Source organism: Leptopilina heterotoma, unplaced genomic scaffold, assembly GCF_015476425.1.
Source record: "Leptopilina heterotoma isolate Lh14 unplaced genomic scaffold, ASM1547642v1 Lhet_6, whole genome shotgun sequence".
Lineage (NCBI taxonomy): Eukaryota > Metazoa > Arthropoda > Insecta > Hymenoptera > Figitidae > Leptopilina > Leptopilina heterotoma.
The window spans coordinates 1,320,316-1,339,485 of record NW_025111137.1 but is presented as its reverse complement, the minus strand read 5'-3'; the positions used below and the strand labels follow the sequence as shown (position 1 = coordinate 1,339,485).

The 19,170-nt window shown below is 29.0% G+C and overlaps 2 protein-coding genes across 2 annotated transcripts in view; both read left to right on the top strand.

The window, feature by feature from the left end:
• Positions 1-959: 959 nt before the first annotated feature.
• LOC122509236 (mucin-5AC-like) overlaps positions 960-19,170 on the top strand; it is a 659,214-nt gene continuing 641,003 nt past the window's right edge. The window contains exon 1 of the mRNA XM_043623109.1: positions 960-1,046. The gene's annotated coding sequence lies outside the window, so the exon portion shown is untranslated. The remainder of the gene's footprint in view (positions 1,047-19,170) is intronic.
• LOC122509200 (uncharacterized histidine-rich protein DDB_G0274557-like) lies at positions 11,308-17,576 on the top strand. The gene is made up of 4 exons (XM_043623047.1): positions 11,308-11,327; positions 16,421-16,591; positions 16,659-17,004; positions 17,523-17,576. Exons 1-4 carry the CDS (start codon positions 11,308-11,310, stop codon positions 17,574-17,576), a joined length of 591 nt encoding a protein of 196 aa, XP_043478982.1.

The window sequence follows — 19,170 nt, the reverse complement described above, 5'->3', positions numbered from 1 at the left end:
GGCTTAACTCTGAAAACCGTAAGAGTAATTTTCCCTATCACTTTGTTATGCTAAAATGACTCTTACGGTTTTTAGAGTTGAGCTCTTTTCGATATTCACGATTCACGATTTAGTGTAAATTTATATTCAGTTGATAATTGATAATAATTGCCCAGTAAACAATTATTTGAACGAAAGAATTTTTTTTCATTATTTTTCTAAAGACCATATAAAAATATTTTCACCATGTATATTTATCAAGTAAATAAATAAAATATATTTTTATTTTCAAAAATTGAAATTTGAGAAAAATGTTTGAATTATAAAATTCTATGATCACATTATAAATTAACGAAATATAATTATAAAGTTTTGAAAAAAATGTTTTTCTTTTTTATTTATTTACTTATTTTTAAAATTATTTATTTCTTAAATTATATAGTTTTTAAAATACTCGTAAATAATTTTTTATCAGACAGATTTTTTTTGCAAGTAGACAAGCTATGAAATAATGTTTTCCTTTTTTGATTCGAAGAAATTGATATTGAATGAAATATATATTATGAAGAAATTATATAGGAAATATCGTAGTCCCCCTTTTGATATATATGAGAACGAAAAAGAAAATATCGATAAAAGCTGTAAATGATTTATTAATACAAATGCATTGTGTTATTGTACAAGCTAATAATCACGATAGTTATTAAGTAATTAAATTATCTGTATTGTGAATTATAAGTACTTTAATGTAGAAAGGGTGGAATTGGGGTGGTAATACAACACGCTATTAAAACTCATAACATATGAAGGATAACTGTAACTACAGGTAAAAGTACTAGGTTAGCCGGAACGATAGAAATAAAACGACAGAATTTATACTTTAGTTGTGTTATAGTCATCAAATGGTGAAGTTATCGCGTGTCTCAATTTATTGTTTTCCATTTTTCGTATGTGATTCTTCTTTTTTTTGTCATTTATAAAATCGTGTGATAATATGATTGAAATTTAGTGAAAAGAAAAATGACTTGTTCACAAATATATGGAATTTTTCCCCCGTGACTTAGTTGGTAAGTGGGAATATTTAATTTGTCATTCTCATGCAATAAAATTATGTTTATGTGAGAAAAAAATATTCAAAGAAAATTATTTTGTGATAGAGTGGAGTGGTGTGAAAAAGACACTGTTTTACTATTTAGGTTATTAAATCGGAATTATTAATTTTTGTTTTAATTTTTAAATTTCCAACTGGTACTGAAAGTTTAGTTAATAAGTTTCAAAATTCTTGTCGGAAATTTTTTGTATTTTATATGAAAAGACTGAGTGACTTTTTTGCCCCACCTGGTTGGGTAAAAACTCATTTTGCGATTTTGGCAAAATAGGTTAAAAATTTTTGTGTTTTTATATTTCTCCTTCATTTGCATGTCAAATAATTTTATTTTAATAATATTTTAATAAATCGCAAAGAGTTTTTAGCCTGCAGAATTGTATTTTATGTTATGTTTACTTGCTATATTTTTTGGCAATCGTATTAATATTTTGTCCTTTTTAGGGTTCCGTACACCTACGGTGTAACGGCGGAACCCTATTGGTGAGAATCTTGTGTCCGTAGCCAAATCGTGCCCCCCCCCTAGCGGCTAAACTATTTGACCTAAAGAGCTCAAATTTGGTCCAGATATGTATTTTCACTCGTAGATTACAGGAAAAATATAGAAAATGTTATTGGAGGTGATGGCCATAGCGTTGTCAAGGAAATAACAAGATTTTTGGCCAAAAATGCATAAAAAGTGACCATTCCCCCCCCTTAACTTCTAAACTATTCGACATGGAGAGCTGAAATTTTGCATGCTGGTGTATTTTTACTCGAATATTACAGGAAAAATATAGAGAACTCAATATGCAGAGGAACTATGATTTTGAAAATTTTGTTCCTCTGCTTATTATTGTTTACAATATTAGATATATACAATACTTTAATTTTTTTTAGTTATTCTTTTTTATTAAATGATTTTAATAAATTTTTTTAATTGTTTATTTTAATTCTACCAATTACGGATAAATGTTGCAAGTATTGTTTTAATATTTGTGTACGGAACCCGTCATTGCAGTGCGAGTACAACTCGCACTTGTCCAATTTTTAAAAAATTTTTTAGTGCTTTTGTCGTGTTTAATTAATTTAAACACGAGGAATTTTATCAAACGAGAGAAGGTTAGGGTAAATACAAAACAATTGAATAATATTGATTGTATTTTTTGTCCCCTTGGCTTTTTAATCCCCAATATCAGTTTTATAAAAAGCTGTAATTTTGAAAATTAGGTCGATTTGAAAAAATCAGCATTGTTTACTGTTTTAAGAACAGTTTTATTTTTATGTACAATTTACATTTATATTCCGTTTACTTAAACAATGTGTAATATTTTTAGAAAGTTGATCGACATTTTTTGTGCAGAGCAACTGAAAAATAAAAATTGTTTTAATATAAAACCCAAATGGTTTTTAATCACATTCTACTTTATAATTATAATGAAAATCTTCACCCGGAAAAAGTATTTGGTAATTATTAATTGACAGAAATTAGTTTGTTAGATTCTTCTTGTTTTATTCAAAATAAATTTTTCATTCAAAAAAGCAGGATTCAAAGAAAATTTTTTTATTTTAAAGAACATTATTCTTTGATTTGAACACATTTTCTTCAAATTCAATAAAATTTGGTCTTTTCAGTTGAATTTCATTGTTCAAAAAGAAGTAATTCTTTAATTTAAAAAGAAAAATTACTTTATATCAAGTAAATTCTCTTTGAATGAAATACATTTTTTTCGAATCAAATAAATTTATTTTGAATTAAATAAATTTTCTTTGAATCAAAGAAGCAGATCAGAAATCAAAGCAAATGATTTTTTTGAAATCAATAAAAACACTGCAAAACATACATAAGTCTTGTTTGAAGTCTGATTTTGACTAGAAAAAACTTATATTAGCCCAAAAATTGACTAAATGTCTGATTAGAAAACTGATTTTAAGAGCTAAAATTGTCTTATTTTTATTTTAAACCAAAAATTCGGTTGACTATGTTTTTACAGTAAACAAACATTTTAGAAATATTTTTAAAAAACTAAAGTTAAAAATTTGTTTATTAGAATTTTTAAATATTAATAATTATTTTCAATATTTTTAGTTACTGATTTTCAACAATTCACTTTAATGACTTTTAAAAAAAACCAAGAAGAGTTAAAATAACAGTTATAATAAAAATTGAATTTTTATATGTATTTTAAATAATTGAATTCTTTGGAGAATTTTAGAGAAATTTTTTTAAGTAATTTAGAACTTGGAGAAAAAGTTTAGTTAAATGTTCCATAAAATAATTAAATTTTTTATGTATTTTAGTTGCAATTTTTAGAAATAATCAACTTACAGAAGATTTTTATCATTTTTTCAAAAATTGACATTTTCGAAATTTTAAATCCTGTTGATAAATAAATAACAAGTATTTAAGGTACTATACTACCTACACTTTAGAAGGCTCTTAAAAGACCAAATTTAAAAAATTTTTTTCTTAGGTCTTTTACTATAAATATTTAAAAAACTTTTTTGCCTATATTAGTACATATTTGGAGAATAAAAATAATGGTTTGTTTTTAATTTTTATTTAATATCATAATCTGCAGACAGCATTCAGATCAAAACTCCAAAAAGTTAGTTGTCCAATTGCGGACAGTTTATCTCAAGATTGACAAATCGGAAACAAAAAATCCAAATTGCTTTTAAAAAAGGAAGGTGTCTTGCATAGAAATCTACCACCAATAATGAAAAATCGACTAAAATAAAAAAATAGCAGATGTTTCAATAATTTTTGTCAAAATACACTATGTTTTTCAGTATTTTTCTAGTCTGCAAAAATGTTTTTTTAAAATTTTTTGATCATTTTCTGGTAAATTGTCACACAGGACATGCTAACAAACAAAACGAGTTATTATTTATTAAAATCGGTTTAGTAGATTCAGAGATAAACTGTCCGCAATTTGAGAAAACGTTATTTTGAGAAAAACGCGTTTAAACTGCTTATATGTATCGTTAGAGGCCATCCATAAATTACCTAAAATTCTTTTGCAAATTGAACCCCCACCATTTTTTTTATTTCAGGCACTGTTACATACATTAGCACCAATGTTTCTAGTGGTCGTAACAAAAAGCTTGACCCCACCATCCCCTTAAAGACTTACTTAATTTGTCAATGACTTTTTACATTAATTGAATATTTTTTGAAAAATTTACTTTTATTTTTTACAATTGGTTATAAATACTTTAGGAGGTGTTTTCTGGAGTCATAAAGAGTTAAAAAATACAATAAAAAAAAATAAAATTTTTTTAAATTCTAAAGTGTAGTAGTACCCTAAATTTCTATTTAGAAAAATTTAGGAAATTGAGGTAAATTGAAGCGACTTTTACTAGTCGTTCTAAAATTTACAATTCTCAGGACTAAATAAAAATTTCTAAAAATTAATTTTCTTTCCCGTTTTGAATTTCTCTTAATTTAAACTTATATAAATTATAATTTAAACAAATAATAATTCTGATTAATTATAATTCGCCTACATAAATATTTATGTAAATACCAATTAGAAGTAGTGAAAATTCGAGTAAATTACCACTGAAAATAAAATTTATTTGATTCAAATATCTGATTCCTTGTGTATTTTAAAATAAATATTTACTAGAATCAAATAATTTTTGTTTGAAATGAATTAAATTGTATTTGTCTCAAATACTGAAATTGTAGACGTTCAAATACAATTTATTTGATTCAAGTAAATATTTATTTGATAGATTAAATAATCGGTTATTTGAATCATACAAATTTTCTTTTGTAATGTAGAATGTGAAAAAATTCTTTTTCGGTAAATATTAATTCGAAACAACAAATTTCGTAAGACTGATAATTCTATCAAATAATTTTTTTTAGAATTTTTTTTAGAATAATACTTTCTAACTTATTCAAAATTCTTTTTTCGAAAAAATTTTCTAAATAGCATAACTATCTTTCTCCTGTGAATATTGAAAGAAATGGATATTTTTTTCTCGATGGAAATTTTGTCGTAAATAAATAAGCCAAGTTTAAGTGTTAAAATTTTTTTTGAGAACTTTTTTCCGCCGTGAATGTTCTTATTTGGTATTCAGTTGATACGGCTCGATGGGCAAAAGTGAAAAAAAAGAATATAAGATTCCAGCTTCACGATAACGATTGTCAGTAACTTAAAAAGCAGATTTTATCTTAAGCGCGAGGAGACGTAAATTGGATAGAATTGGTACATCGTAGCTTTAGATGCGATAAATTGTAAAGATGCTTTGCTTTGCTGCTTGAGCTTGTGCGCTGTGTGGTCGTTGAAGCGTGACGCGCTTTGGCTGTTTCTCCAGTTCAGAGATTCCGGGGAGGTTCGAGCTGACGGTGCTATCGCTGTCACCAAATGTTTATGCCTCTGCCACAAAAATTCCTTTCGCTTTTTCTCCTTCATTCTTTATCTTTTTTTGTCACATACTCTACAATTATTTACCTCTCTTTTTACCCGCGCAACTTTTCCATACTGATGCGCACCGTTCTCGAGAAAAGAAAAATTCCAACTTTTTTATTAACCAAAAGAAAATTATTTTTCATTTTATAAGCTCTTTGTAGTCAGATGAATTTTAGTTAAGTCCAAACTAGAATGTCTGTATTTATTATTTCTTATAATTTTTATTATATTTTCAAACTGTGAAAGAGAAGAAAAACTATTTTTTTATATATTTTTAAACTATGGACAACAAATGGCGAACAAGGAAAAAAGTTTTTCTTCTCATGGTTCGCCATCTTTTACCCATTCTTCAATTTCCACGTGGATTTCATTTAAGATACCTAATTAAATGATGCTTACATTAAATAAATTGCTTCAAATACCTACTAAAATTATTGGTACAAATACAATTTATTTGATTGAAATGAAAATATTTTATTCATGACAATATTTATTTGATTCAAGAAAATATTTATTTGATTTAAGTAAATATTCAGTGTTTTATAATGTAAACTTGATAAGACGGCCACTGCTGAAACGTTGTTTCATCAAAAATAAAATAATAATTGTGGTAATAGAAATTGGTATAAAAATTCTTCAAATTAAAAACTTATTATGTACAGAATCAAACTCATTTTTAATTCAAACCTAATTTTTTGTTCACAGTGTATAAAAAATAATTACAATTTAATTCAGACATACATTCTTACTGCGCATCGAATAAAAACTATTTAGGTTCAATTTCACTGTTGCTAAAGAAAAAATTAAAATCCATCAAAAAAGTAATGCAGAGAGAATATGACAGAATCGATATTATACAAGTTCTTAAGGAATTCATTTTTATAAAATTATAAGAGTGTTTTAATGGAAAGTTTTATTACCATTCGTTCAATTTGATATTGGAGTAATTGCGAAAAGTTTAGCGCATGCAAAAGTTTTCCAAAGTAAAAGTACAAAGTTGGCTGAGCGGAAATGAACCCACTGGCTTCTTTGAATGTAAGAAAGCGATCGATAAACCAGAATATTTCATCTGCAAAATTATTTAACTTCTTAACCGAATTTCACTGCACACTTTTTACTTGTTATAACATTTAAAAAATGTTAATTCTATTATTTAAATATTGATAAATAATTTATTCAATTTCCTGTATGATTCTTGTGCCAAGCCAGTTATAATTTTTTTATATGAGATATTAACATTAAATTAAATTTTACATATATGGATCGTTAAATTTTTCACATTAATTAAACATAAAATTTTATACATGAAATATAACTTACACGTATAGAGAGATTAGTAAAATATGACTTAATATCATGGATTACATTCTCCAGATAACTTTAATTATATGTATATACTCGATGAGAAATGGGAGTAAAGGTCAATTAAATCCGAAAATCGATAGAAGATAATACTGAATATATCAGCTAGAAGAATCTTAAAGGATCTTGGGACTAGTTACTTCTAGGTGAATCTAATATGACTGACAAATATTGAGAAAAATATTACAATTATTCTATTTAATGCAATTTTTATTAATTAATAATTAATTTAACACAAATTTTTTTCGCTAATTACAATATAGCCGAGCAAAAATTAATATTGTTTTAAATGACAACAAAGTTTGCAAAATTAAAAATTAAAATACATCACAGACATTAATATTAAAACTCAGTCTAGTGGTTCGCGCTCTTGCCTCGTGTTACTAAAATTTAAACTAAACTACTATTTAAATTTAAAACTCTTTAATTTAACTACACAAATTTTAACTGATTCATATTTAAACAGAAGTAAAATTTTTCATGTATTAGTTTAATAGTTTCAAATTTATTATACTGCGAATTAATACAATTTTATAAATTGAACTAGATTACTAATTAGTACCTATAAAAATTCCAGTTTTTAAATTTAAGTATCATAAAATAAACAATTTAAAAGCTTTTTATATATCATCTTGTTAAAATGTTTGTTAGTGACACAAAACAACCTTTTCTGTAAATAGTTGTTTTTAGTAATTATAAAACAAAATATGTGGAACGGTACATATTTAAATTTTAAGTCAAAAATGTGCAGTTTAGTCAGACATTACTTATTTATATATAAGAATGCTCCTTATTTCCCAATCAGCATGTGATATTAAAACCAAATGTTTCATATATTAAATTATTTATTATAATTCTTTTGTAAGTTAATAATTCCTAAGTAGAAAAAGAAAGTTTTAGTCAGACATCATCACGTTATTAATAATGTTGTAAATTAACAATTATTTTTTGTTTTTAAGTAGATAGTAAAAGTTGAATTCAGTCAGACAATTTGAATCATTGTTAATACTAATTAATTAAAAAAACATTGTCAGTAGTAAAAGTAGATTTACGCCAGACAGTTTGCATTACGAATAGTTTTCTTAAAAAAAAAATTGCATTTTAAGAAGTAAAAGTTGAATTCAGTCTTACGAATTGTCTGAATTGACTCAACTTTTCCTGCTGAAAGTGTTATTTTGTTTAGTAAAGACTGCTAAAATAATATAAGTTGCTTGAATAAATTAAGTTTCTACTACACGAAATAAAGTTTTATTTACTAAAAACTGGTAAAGCGATACGAATTTTCAGATTTGATTCTATATTTAGAACTTAAAATATTATTTTTATACTGAATGTCTTACTTTATTTGACTTTTACTACTTAAAATTTAATTTTAATTACTTAAAATTGTTAGTCATTCAAATTATCTGACTTTAATCTAGATATACTTTCATACTACTGAAGGTTGTGTTTGATTCCTAAAAATTAATAAGGATTAGGAGGCCCAATTTGTATCATTGTTAATTCTTTGTAATTAAAACAACATTTTCAGTAGTATAAGTAGATTCAAGAAAGACAATTTTCATTATTAACATTTTTCAGTAAACAAAATTTGCATTTTAAGTACTACAAGTTAAAAAAAGTCAGACATTCGTATTATTATTAGTTTTTACTTTCAATAAACAAAATAATATTTAAAGTAGTAAAAGTAGAATCAAGTCAGACAATTTGTATCAGTTTAGCAGGTTTCAGTAAAAAAAAGAATCTTGTAAGTAGTGAAAGTTTCTTTAAGTCAGACAACTAATACTATTTTAACAGTCTTTAATAATCGAAATAACATATTAAGTAGTAGAAGTTAAATTTAGTCAGACAATTTTTATCAATGTTAATTTAGTAATTGAAAAACTTATAAGAAAAAGCAGATTCACGTAGGACACTCTGCATGCAGAAAAAAATGCGAATGGTAAAAACAACCACATTTGTGTAGTTAGAAAAAAGTAGTTAAAACTACCATATTCAGCAGCATTTCAACTAAACTTCCATAGTTAGTGGAACTAAAATTGAATAGTAGGTTTTATGTAGTTAAAATTACTACTACACGTTATGATTGTAAATAACTCAACAATAGTGCAGTAGTTAAAAGTACTGTTAAAGATAGTTATTTTCAGAATTTCTGCAGTACAAATATCCATTTCTTGCTATTTGCAAAATAAATTAAAATTTACTGTTCCAAAGAGTAAAAACAACCGCTGGAATTAGTTATTTTTGTGTTTAATGTAGTTAAAAGAACCAATTCTTACTAGCTTTTAATAATTTATCTCTATGGTGGTAAGAAACATTTATTTTTATAACTACAAAAGTCATAAAAGTAACAATTTCTATGTTATTTTTACTATATGAAAATAGTAAGTTTAATTTTTTTATAACTAGTAAAAAGTGGATAATTTTACTACAGAAATTCTGAAAATAACTATTTTCAACAGTACTTTTAACTACTGCACTATCGTTGAGTCATTTAAAATCATATGCTGGCTACATTTCAACTAAGTCCTTGAGCTTAAAAAATTAGTTACTGCAACTAAACGGAGTAGTTATTATGACTGAATCTAAGAAGAATGTCCTCAAGTACAATGCCAGTCATCGTAGCGTGCGAGCGTGGTTAGGTGGTTAGGTTATCGGTTTGCGAATGTTAGGGTCGTGCGTTCAATCCCCGGCGTTTGGGGATTTTTCTCTGTTAGGTGTATAAGAATTTAATATATAAATTATATATGAACAAAAATATGTAAGAGAAAATATAAAAAAAAGGACCTCAATAATAATAAAAAACAAATAAATAATTTCATTTTACTACTTTAAATAGTTAATTTAACTAATTTTTACAGTTGTTACAACTACAATTTGTTACGTCGCCTATAGGAACTATGAAAATTTAGTTACTGCAACTAAATGAAGCAGTTAGTATGACTAACAGCAAATAGTTAAGATAACTGTTTTAGTAGTTAAATTTACTGTAAAAATGGTATTTATTACTACATTTTACAGTTAGACTAACTATTCTGTCATAGTTCATTTTACTAAATAATGTTACGGGCGCCTATAGGAACTACAGGAAATAGTAAAAAAGTAGTCAAATTTACCATATTTTTTTTGTGTGCATTACTAATACTTTCAGTAACTAAAATTGCATTTTAAATTGTAGGAGTACAATCCAGTCAGACAATTTGTTACAATTTAATAGTGTACAGTAAATAAAAATACATTCTAAGTAGTAAAACTTTAATGGTGGCAAACATATTATTTATTTAAGTAGTAAAAGTAACGTCAAGTCAGACAATTTGTATTCTTAGATTATTGTGTAAAAAAAATTCCATTTATGTAGTAAAACCTAAATTGAGTCAGACAGTATTTAACATTGCTTATCTGTAGTAAACGATGATATTTCATTTTCATTAGTATAGATAGATTCACGTCAGACAATTTGCATTACTAATAGTTTACCAAAAAAAAACAAAATGTCATTTTAAATAGTTAATGTTGAATTAAGGCAGATAATTTATATGACTGTTAACCTTCAGCAAACAAAATAACATTTTCAATTGTAAAAGTTAAGTAAAGTCAGACAGTCGTATTATTGTTAGTTTTCACTTTTGATAAACAAAATAATATTTTAAGTAGTAAAAGTAGAATCTAGTCAGACAATTTTTATCTTTTTTATATTAGTCAGATATATTATTTATTTAAGTAGTAACAGTAACGTCAAGTCAGGCAATTTGTATTCTGACAGTTTTCTGTGAACAAAATTCCACTTAAGTAGTAAAAGTTAAGTCAAGTCAGACAATTCGCATCAATTTTAATTTTCAGGTAACAAAATAACATTTCAAGTAGTAAAAGTTAAATACAGTCATTCAGTTTGTATCATTGTTAGTAAACAAATTTTCATTTTAAGTAGTAGTAGTAGAATCTTGTCAGACAAGTTGTACCACTTTAATAGTTTTCAGTAAACAAAATTACATTTTAGTTAGTCAAGGTCAGTCAATTTGTATCACTTTGACACTTTCCAGGAAAAAATATTCCATTTAAGTAGTAACATTTGAATCGTGTCCTATTATTTGTATCACTTTAACATTTTGTGGCAGTAATCTTTATTTTTTTTACGTAGAAGTTGAAATTTTTTCTGGCACAATTTGTGTTGAGATACAAATAAAACAGCCTTCTCAGTCTATATTCTCATATTATAGTAGAATGAATACAGTTCAGTTAGCCCGTCATGTATATAACATTTTTAGCTTCCAAATATTTGATATTTAAATCACCAGGGAATTGTTTAATATTAAAAAAGGATGTAACGCTTCAATTTTAATTTTACTTTATTTTCATCCAATTTGATAATAAGTTAATACGACCTATTTTTATAATTATCATTTTTAGTGTCTGTTAGTAAAAAAAGTATCGTTTGCTCAGACAAGAATCATTTCGATAATGACAAATCAAGTCTATACGTATATAAACCTATCAAAGTTTATGTATAAATCAAAGCCATTGGATTGTGAAAGTTTTGTCAAAAATTAGCATTTTTTATTATCATTAAAAATGGATTTATTAAGTAGAAAAAGTAGAGATTAGTCAGACAATTTTTTTTTTAATTTTATAATGTAAAACAATTTGTGATGAAGAAGAACGCAAAATAAGAGTTTAAGTTAGTGTCACTTGAGGGGATTGGGTGTTAAGGGGGTTAGGTGAGATTGTCAGAAGTGGGTGGGGGAGCCGAAGGGGTATTTATACAGCCTCGCCTTCAAGAAACTTGGCGAGAACAATTTATTAAGGATATACGTGCCATTTAGAGTCTGTGAAGTTATTATGATGTCGAAAACTTTATCGAACTTGGTTGCTACGTTTTCGACGGAAGCGGAAAGCGTATAAGTAAGGCGGAGGGTTGGCTGTTGCTTGCTAGGATTTGTTTTTTGAAAAAGTAATCTGAAAAAGATACTAATTTATATCACTTTAGAACATTTTATAAATTCTTCTTTATTTGAAAAAACAATATTTTATCTAACAACTTATTATCTTTTCATTTCAATTAAGTTAAATATTACTAATAAATAGAAAAGAGAATTACAATTACTATTAAAATTTATTGATGCTCAAGTCTTTGTTACCTACATCTAAAATATATTAAATAACCTAGTTTCAAATTAACACAAAAAATTAAAAAGAATCAGCACTTACTTATAATAACTATTTATAATGCAATTTTTTAGTGAAAACTATAAGTAATGCAAATTGTCTGACGTGAAACTACTTTTACTTCTGAGAATGTTTTTTTAATCACTGAAAATTAACATTAATACAAATTTTCTGACTAAATTTAATTTCTACTACTTAAATGTTATTTCGATTATTAAAGACTATTAAAATAATAATAGTTGTTTGACATAATGAAACTTTCACTACCTGAAAGATAGTTTTGTTTAGTATCACCTGATAAAGTGCTACAAGTTGTTGATTTGATTCCACTTTTACTACTGAAAATGTTATTTTGTTTACTGAAAACTATTTGTAATGCCAATTGTCTGACGTGGATCTACTTTTACTACTTAGGATGTATTTTTATTTACTGTCTGACTTTATTTAACTTCTACTACTTAAAATGCGTCCCAATTCTTGTTAATTTTTAGTAATCAAACAAAATTTTCAGAAGTAATAGAAGATGCAAGTCAGACAATTTGCATAACTAACAGTTTTCATTAAATGAAATTTTAAGTCAAATAAAGTCAGTCGTTCAGTAAACAAAATAGTATTTTATATTCTGAACTTAAATCTATTAAAAAATACAAAATGGTTGACTTCAATCAACTTTAACTACTAAAAATGACATATTGTTTTTTGGGAAACTATTAGTAACTCAAATTGTCTGACTTACATTCGTTTTTACTACTAAAAAAGATATTTTGTTTACTGCAGATTAAAAATGTCTGGCTTGATTCTACTTTTACTATTTAAAACGTTATTTTGTTTACCGGAAGTGAAATCTAATAATGTTCAAAATTGTCTGACTTTATTTACTTTCTACTATTTGAAATTATATTTTGTTTACTGCAGAATGTTAGTAATGCAAATTGTTTGATTTGAAACTCCTTTTACTACTGAAAATGTTACTTTAATTACTAAGCAATAATAATAATAATAATAATAATAATAATAGATCTAACGATCGCATCGTCTAAACTATTTAGCCGCATAAGCGACTGGCGGGTCTCAGAGGAATATACCGCAAGTGACCACCAGTACATTGAGTTCTCAGTCTCGATGGGAAGCACACGAGGAGAAAAAAGACAGGATGTTCCTAGTCGCAAAACCTCCTCGTGGAATATGAAGAGACTCGACAAGGAAAAGTTCGGCCGGTCCCTAAGAGAATCCCTTTTGATTGAGGACTTGGGCTGGGTGAAAAGGCCGAGCAGTCTGGATGGGAAGGTGCGAGCGGTGAGAAACATGATAGTCACCGCTTGCAATGCGTCAATACCACGCAAAGGCGCCATTCCCGTAAGAAAATCCTTGCACTGGTGGTCAGAGGAGCTAGCCTCCTTGAGGAAGGAATGCCTCAAAGCAAGAAGGACATATACCCGATCTAAGGGAGATCCCTTGCTAAAAGAGGCTTTCAAGGAGGCAAAAAAGAACCTCAAGAAAGAGATCCGCAAGTCGCGACGCCATAGCTGGAAGGACCTAATCGAGGAAGTCGATAAGGACCCATGGGGTCTGGCTTTTAAAATCGTTACTAAGAAATTAGCGACGAGGCAAAAGACCCCCGGCCTGGACAATCCCGATTGGGTCAGAAAGATAATAAATTCTTTGTTTCCTCCTGCGGAACCATACCTTAGAAGGGACTGGAGTTTTTGCAAAGTCGAAGAGGAAGAACTCTTCACACTTAGTGAACTGCAAAAAGCAGGCAAAAGATTGAAAACAGGCAAGGCGCCTGGAATCGATGGGATAAGTAACGAGATCCTAAAGTTGGTAATCGACACTTCACCCCAGATTCTGCTTCGATGCTTCAATCTTTGCCTTGAGAGAGGAGAGTTCTTCCGCGACTGGAAGCGACAGAGGTTAGTCCTCCTAAGGAAAGGTGAAAAACCTCTAGATAAGGTTTCATCGTACAGGCCTATATGCCTGCTAGATACGATGGGTAAACTTCTAGAGGATATGGTTCTGCAGAGAATGCAAAGCCACTTGACCGAAGAGAATCGTCTATCCGATCACCAATTTGGTTTCCGTAAAGGCAAGTCCACGGTTGATGCCATCCAGGCAGTTGTGGACATAGCCAAAGCAGGAAAAAACAAATTGGGACCTGGGAAAAAGAAGAGCTTCTGCGCGTTGGTAGCAATTGACATACGCAACGCGTTTAATTCCGCAAGATGGAAAGATCTCATCGAGTCGATGGAAAAAAAAAACATGCCGCCCTACTTGTTGCGGATAATGGATAATTATCTTAGCGACAGGTGGGTTATATATGAGGGAGACACCTGCACTCTCAAGGAAGAGATGCAGCGTGGGGCTCCTCAAGGGTCGAGGGTGGGTCCATTTGTATGGAATGTATCTTACGATGATTTTCTGCGAATGGATCTGCCCGAAGGTGCGGTGATCATCGGCTTTGCGGACGACGCGTTATTCGTGTGCACTGCCGAAAGTGAGGAGGCTCTTGGGACATTGGTGAACGAATGTCTGCGACTAGCTAAAAGCTGGCTGGATACCAGAGGTCTTGAAATGGCCCTGGAAAAGACCGAGGCACTGCTGGTCACAGACAGACGTGGTTATGAGCTCCCACGAATCGTGATAGACGGATTCGAGGTCAAGTGGAGTAAGCAAATTAAATATCTTGGTGTGGAGTTAGATGGGAAATTAAACTTCCACCACCACATGGCTACGGCGTCAAATAAGGCGATCAAGTGTGCGGCTAATCTTTCACGGCTAATGCCAAATGTTGGCGGACCCCGTGAACAAAAAAGAAGACTGGTGGCGAGTGTCGCCCACGCTAAAATGCTCTATGCAGCACCAGCGTGGGCTCCATCCCTGAGGAGTAAAAGATGTGTGACCATCTGTGAAAAGATACTGTCTGCGCAGAGATCGATAACAACGCGTATCATCTCTGCATATAAGACGGTATCTACGAGTGCTGTGCAGGTCCTTGCAAGTGTCCCGCCAGCAGATCTTTTGGCGAGGGAAAGGGAAGAAATGTTTCTCTTTTCTAAAGAAAGCAGTTCCTTGAATGAGGAATTAAGACCAAGCAAGGGCCTGATCCGCAAAGAAGCGAGGCACAGGCTCATAGAAAGATGGCAAGAAAGATGGGATGGTGAGGAAAAAGGTCGATGGACTTATCGCCTTATCCCGGCACTCGCCACCTGGATAAATAGGAAACACGGTCAGGTTTCCTATTACTTGACTCAGGCGTTCACAGGTCACGGGTGTTTTAACTCGTACCTGTGTCGCTTTAAATTACGCGAGAACGAGGTGTGTGCATATTGCCAGTTCCCTGAGGACAACGCGGAGCACACCCTCTTCTCATGCAAGAAATGGGACTTGGAGAGGCGGGCCATGTTCGAAGGTGTAAACAGTCAAGTTACACCGGAGAACATGGTATCGCTGATGACCCAGTCAGAGGAGAATTGGCGGCAAGTCGAGAACTTCATAATCTCGGTTATGTCGAGGAAGGATCTCGACGGCCGCCAAAAAGCGTAATTTAAACAGCTTTTAATTTTGTTCGTTTGTTTTTTATTAATTTATTTTGTGATTTATTTGTCCTTATACATTTTTTAATTGTTTGTGTTTTTTATTCATCTTTGTACAGTTTTATGTTTTTTGAATTTTTTATACGCGTTTATTTTTTCTTTTTTTTATATATCCGTTTATAATTTTATCTTCTGACTTTTTACACTTAATTACACATTTGTTATTTTTAATTATTGTTGTGCTGTTAGTTCCGCTTTATAGTGAAATAGTATTAAATTTTTAACTATTAACGCAGGATAACCGCAGAGAAAAGCAGAAAGTCGCATTAGCGACAGAGTTGGAGCGCCACCCTCGAAGGCTAAAGTCTTACGACAGTTCCGAGGGAGGGTAAAGGGCTCCAGAAGAAGGGTTACGGGTTTTAGTGGGTCGGGCTGGCAGTAGGTCGCCAGTTTATTAAATTTAATTTTTTATAGATTTATTTTTCTTTTTTTTATATTTCCTTTTGTTTTATCATACCAACCCCACATAACCTTGGAGTGCGGAATCCAAGGTATCTGTAGGCAGATTTCCCAAAAGTCCCAAACCAAAAAAAAAAAAAAAAAAAAAAAAAAAAAAATAATAATAATAATAATAATAATAATAATAATAATAATAATAATAATAATAATAATAATAATAATAATAATAATAATAATAATAATAATAATAATAATAATAATAATAATAATAATAATAATAATAATAATAATAATAATAATAATAATAATAATAATAATAATAATAATAATAATAATAATAATAATAATAATAATAATAATAATAATAATAATAATAATAATAATAATAATAATAATAATAATAATAATAATCCTAGTCCTAGTCCTAGTCCTAGTCCTAGTCCTAGTCCTAGTCCTAGTCCTAGTCGTAGTCCTAGTCGTAGTCGTAGTCGTAGTCGTAGTCGTAGTCGTAGTCGTAGTCGTAGTCGTAGTCGTAGTCGTAGTCGTAGTCGTAGTCGTAGTCGTAGTCTTAGTCTAGTCTTAGTCTAGTCTTAGTCTTAGTCTTAGTCTTAGTCTTAGTCTTAGTCTTAGTCTTAGTCTTAGTCTTAGTCTTAGTCTTAGTCTTAGTCATAGTCATAGTCATAGTCATAGTCATAGTCATAGTCATAGTCATAGTCATAGTCATAGTCATAGTCATAGTCATAGTCATAGTCATAGTCATAGTCATAGTCATAGTCATAGTCATAGTCATAGTCATAGTCATAGTCATAGTCATAGTCATAGTCATAGTCATAGTCATAGTCATAGTCATAGTCATAGTCATAGTCATAGTCATAGTCATAGTCATAGTCATAGTCATAGTCATAGTCATAGTCATAGTCATAGTCATAGTCATAGTCATAGTCATAGTCATAGTCATAGTCATAGTCATAGTCATAGTCATAGTCATAGCATAGTCATAGTCATAGTCATAGTCATAGTCATAGTCATAGTCATAGTCATAGTCATAGTCATAGTCATAGTCATAGTCATAGTCATAGTCATAGTCATAGTCATAGTCATAGTCTTAGTCTTAGTCTTAGTCTTAGTCTTAGTCTTAGTCTTAGTCTTAGTCTTAGTCTTAGTCTTAGTCTTAGTCTTAGTCTTAGTCTTAGTCTTAGTCTTAGTCTTAGTCTTAGTTCTAGTCTTTGACTTTGACTTTGACTTACTTTGACCATAGTTAGTCTTAGACTTAGATTCACTTTGATTTTCTTTGATAAATCGTTGACTTGGTTTTGATTTTAAGTAAAATTTCATTCATAGTAAAAAATAATTGTAGTAACATTGTAATGATTAAAAACAAAGACCGTTGTTCTTAAATAATGTTTTTCTTTTTTAAATTTGATTCTTTATGTTTCAATACGTTTGCAAAATTATTTTTATTGTAAGTTTGACTTATGATTGATAGAATAGGGAATAAGGATTTGTTTAAATAAGAAGGAAGAAGGAGAGAAAGTTTGCATGGAAAAAGAAAAGTCAGAGAAGGTGAAATGAAAATGTGCTGGTTGCTAGGGCAATGAATCACAGATTGACGCAAGCGTCACGATGCCATTCAATTCCAAGTTTTGAGTGCGCAATCGCCTTTAGCTTGCGCGTGTTCCCACTTTCTGCATATTACTCCTACAAGCAAACCCTTAAAGACCTACAATATTGTTCAAGTCCTTTCAAACTTTCCCATCGATCTTATGCATACTCTCTCCTCCTCTGCCTCTCTGCATTGCCGAAACTTAATGCCACTATTTGAAAATTCATCCAAATCTCTATTGCTTTTCAAATTATCTCTAAATTATTTTTTGTCCTCTATCATGTAATCATTTCATAAACATTTTTTCCCCAATTTAAATAGATTTTTAAAATGTATAATTACTTTAACTTCTGTCAAGGCCTATTTTAAATAGAACAATAAGTGGGTCAATTTCTTATATAAACAATTTTTTTACTGAATTGTATTTAACGAAATTAAACTATTCAAAGAAAATGAACAATGAAAAGAATTAATTTTAAAAAATTAATTATTTACATAATCCATTAGTTGGCCATTATATTTAAATATTTATTTGTATCAAATACATTTTTTAAAAATAAAATGACGTTTCGGAGATTTCGTTCACCCTCCACATCAATTTTAATAAAAAATATTCACAAATTTTATACCAAAATGTAAACAGAATTATATAGAAATAAAAATAAACAGTTAAAAAATCGATCAAAAGTACCCATTTAAATTTCAATTCCATAAATAATTTGTCTACATAAATAAAATTCAATCCTTCGAAAAATATAAAAATTTAATAGAAAAATCACTGACATATTTATAGAGAGTGTTTAGTAAAAACTGAAGAACTATGGTAACAGTTGACCAGTTATATGAACGGAAATTAATGTCAAGTCAATGAACTCTAATCCAAATATTATGAAATAATCATTACATTATATTTTTAATTGACTTAATTAGAAATTATTCGATGCAACTAAAAATTACTTTATGCAAATGAAAAGTGTTGGATAAAAATAAAAATTATTTGATAAAAATGAAAAAACAGTAATATTAAAAAGAAAAAGCATTTCAACTTAAATTGTCATAAATAATTATAAATAATCCATTTTTTGATTAATTTTTTCTCTGGCAAAAATGTATCTAAATTAAAAACACATAATTTCTAATCATTTTGTAAAAATAATCCTTCGATGAATTATTTTAATATATTTAATTATATTTAACCTATTAATTATTTAATTTCCACAAATTTCTGTGTAATTATTTGATGAAAAAAATATTTACTTCATTATAATAGATAAATAATCATTTATTTAAATAAAATTAATTTTTTTAACTTGTAATGGATGTAAATTAGATTGGGGTGAAATAGTATATTAAGCAACAAGAGGAGAAAGGCAGCCATTTCTTTACGGTGATTTTTGTGACACGAGTGGAGGTCGAGGGCGCCGTAGGCGCCCCGAGACCGGAACGAGTGTCACAAAAATCATCGTAAAGAAATTGGCTGCCTTTATTCTCGTGTTACTTACGATATTTTTTATTCCTAATGCACAAAAGCGGCGATTTCAGATAGCAGACGACAGGGAGTAA

Excerpts from the sequence above, each read along its gene's own strand:
- LOC122509200 (XM_043623047.1), top strand. The coding sequence starts at position 11,308 with ATGACAAATCAAGTCTATAC. Across the intron at positions 11,328-16,420 it reads ATGACAAATCAAGTCTATAC|TCCTAGTCCTAGTCCTAGTC; the intron begins GTATATAAACCT and ends TAATAATCCTAG. Across the intron at positions 16,592-16,658 it reads CTTAGTCTAGTCTTAGTCTA|TCTTAGTCTTAGTCATAGTC; the intron begins GTCTTAGTCTTA and ends TCTTAGTCTTAG.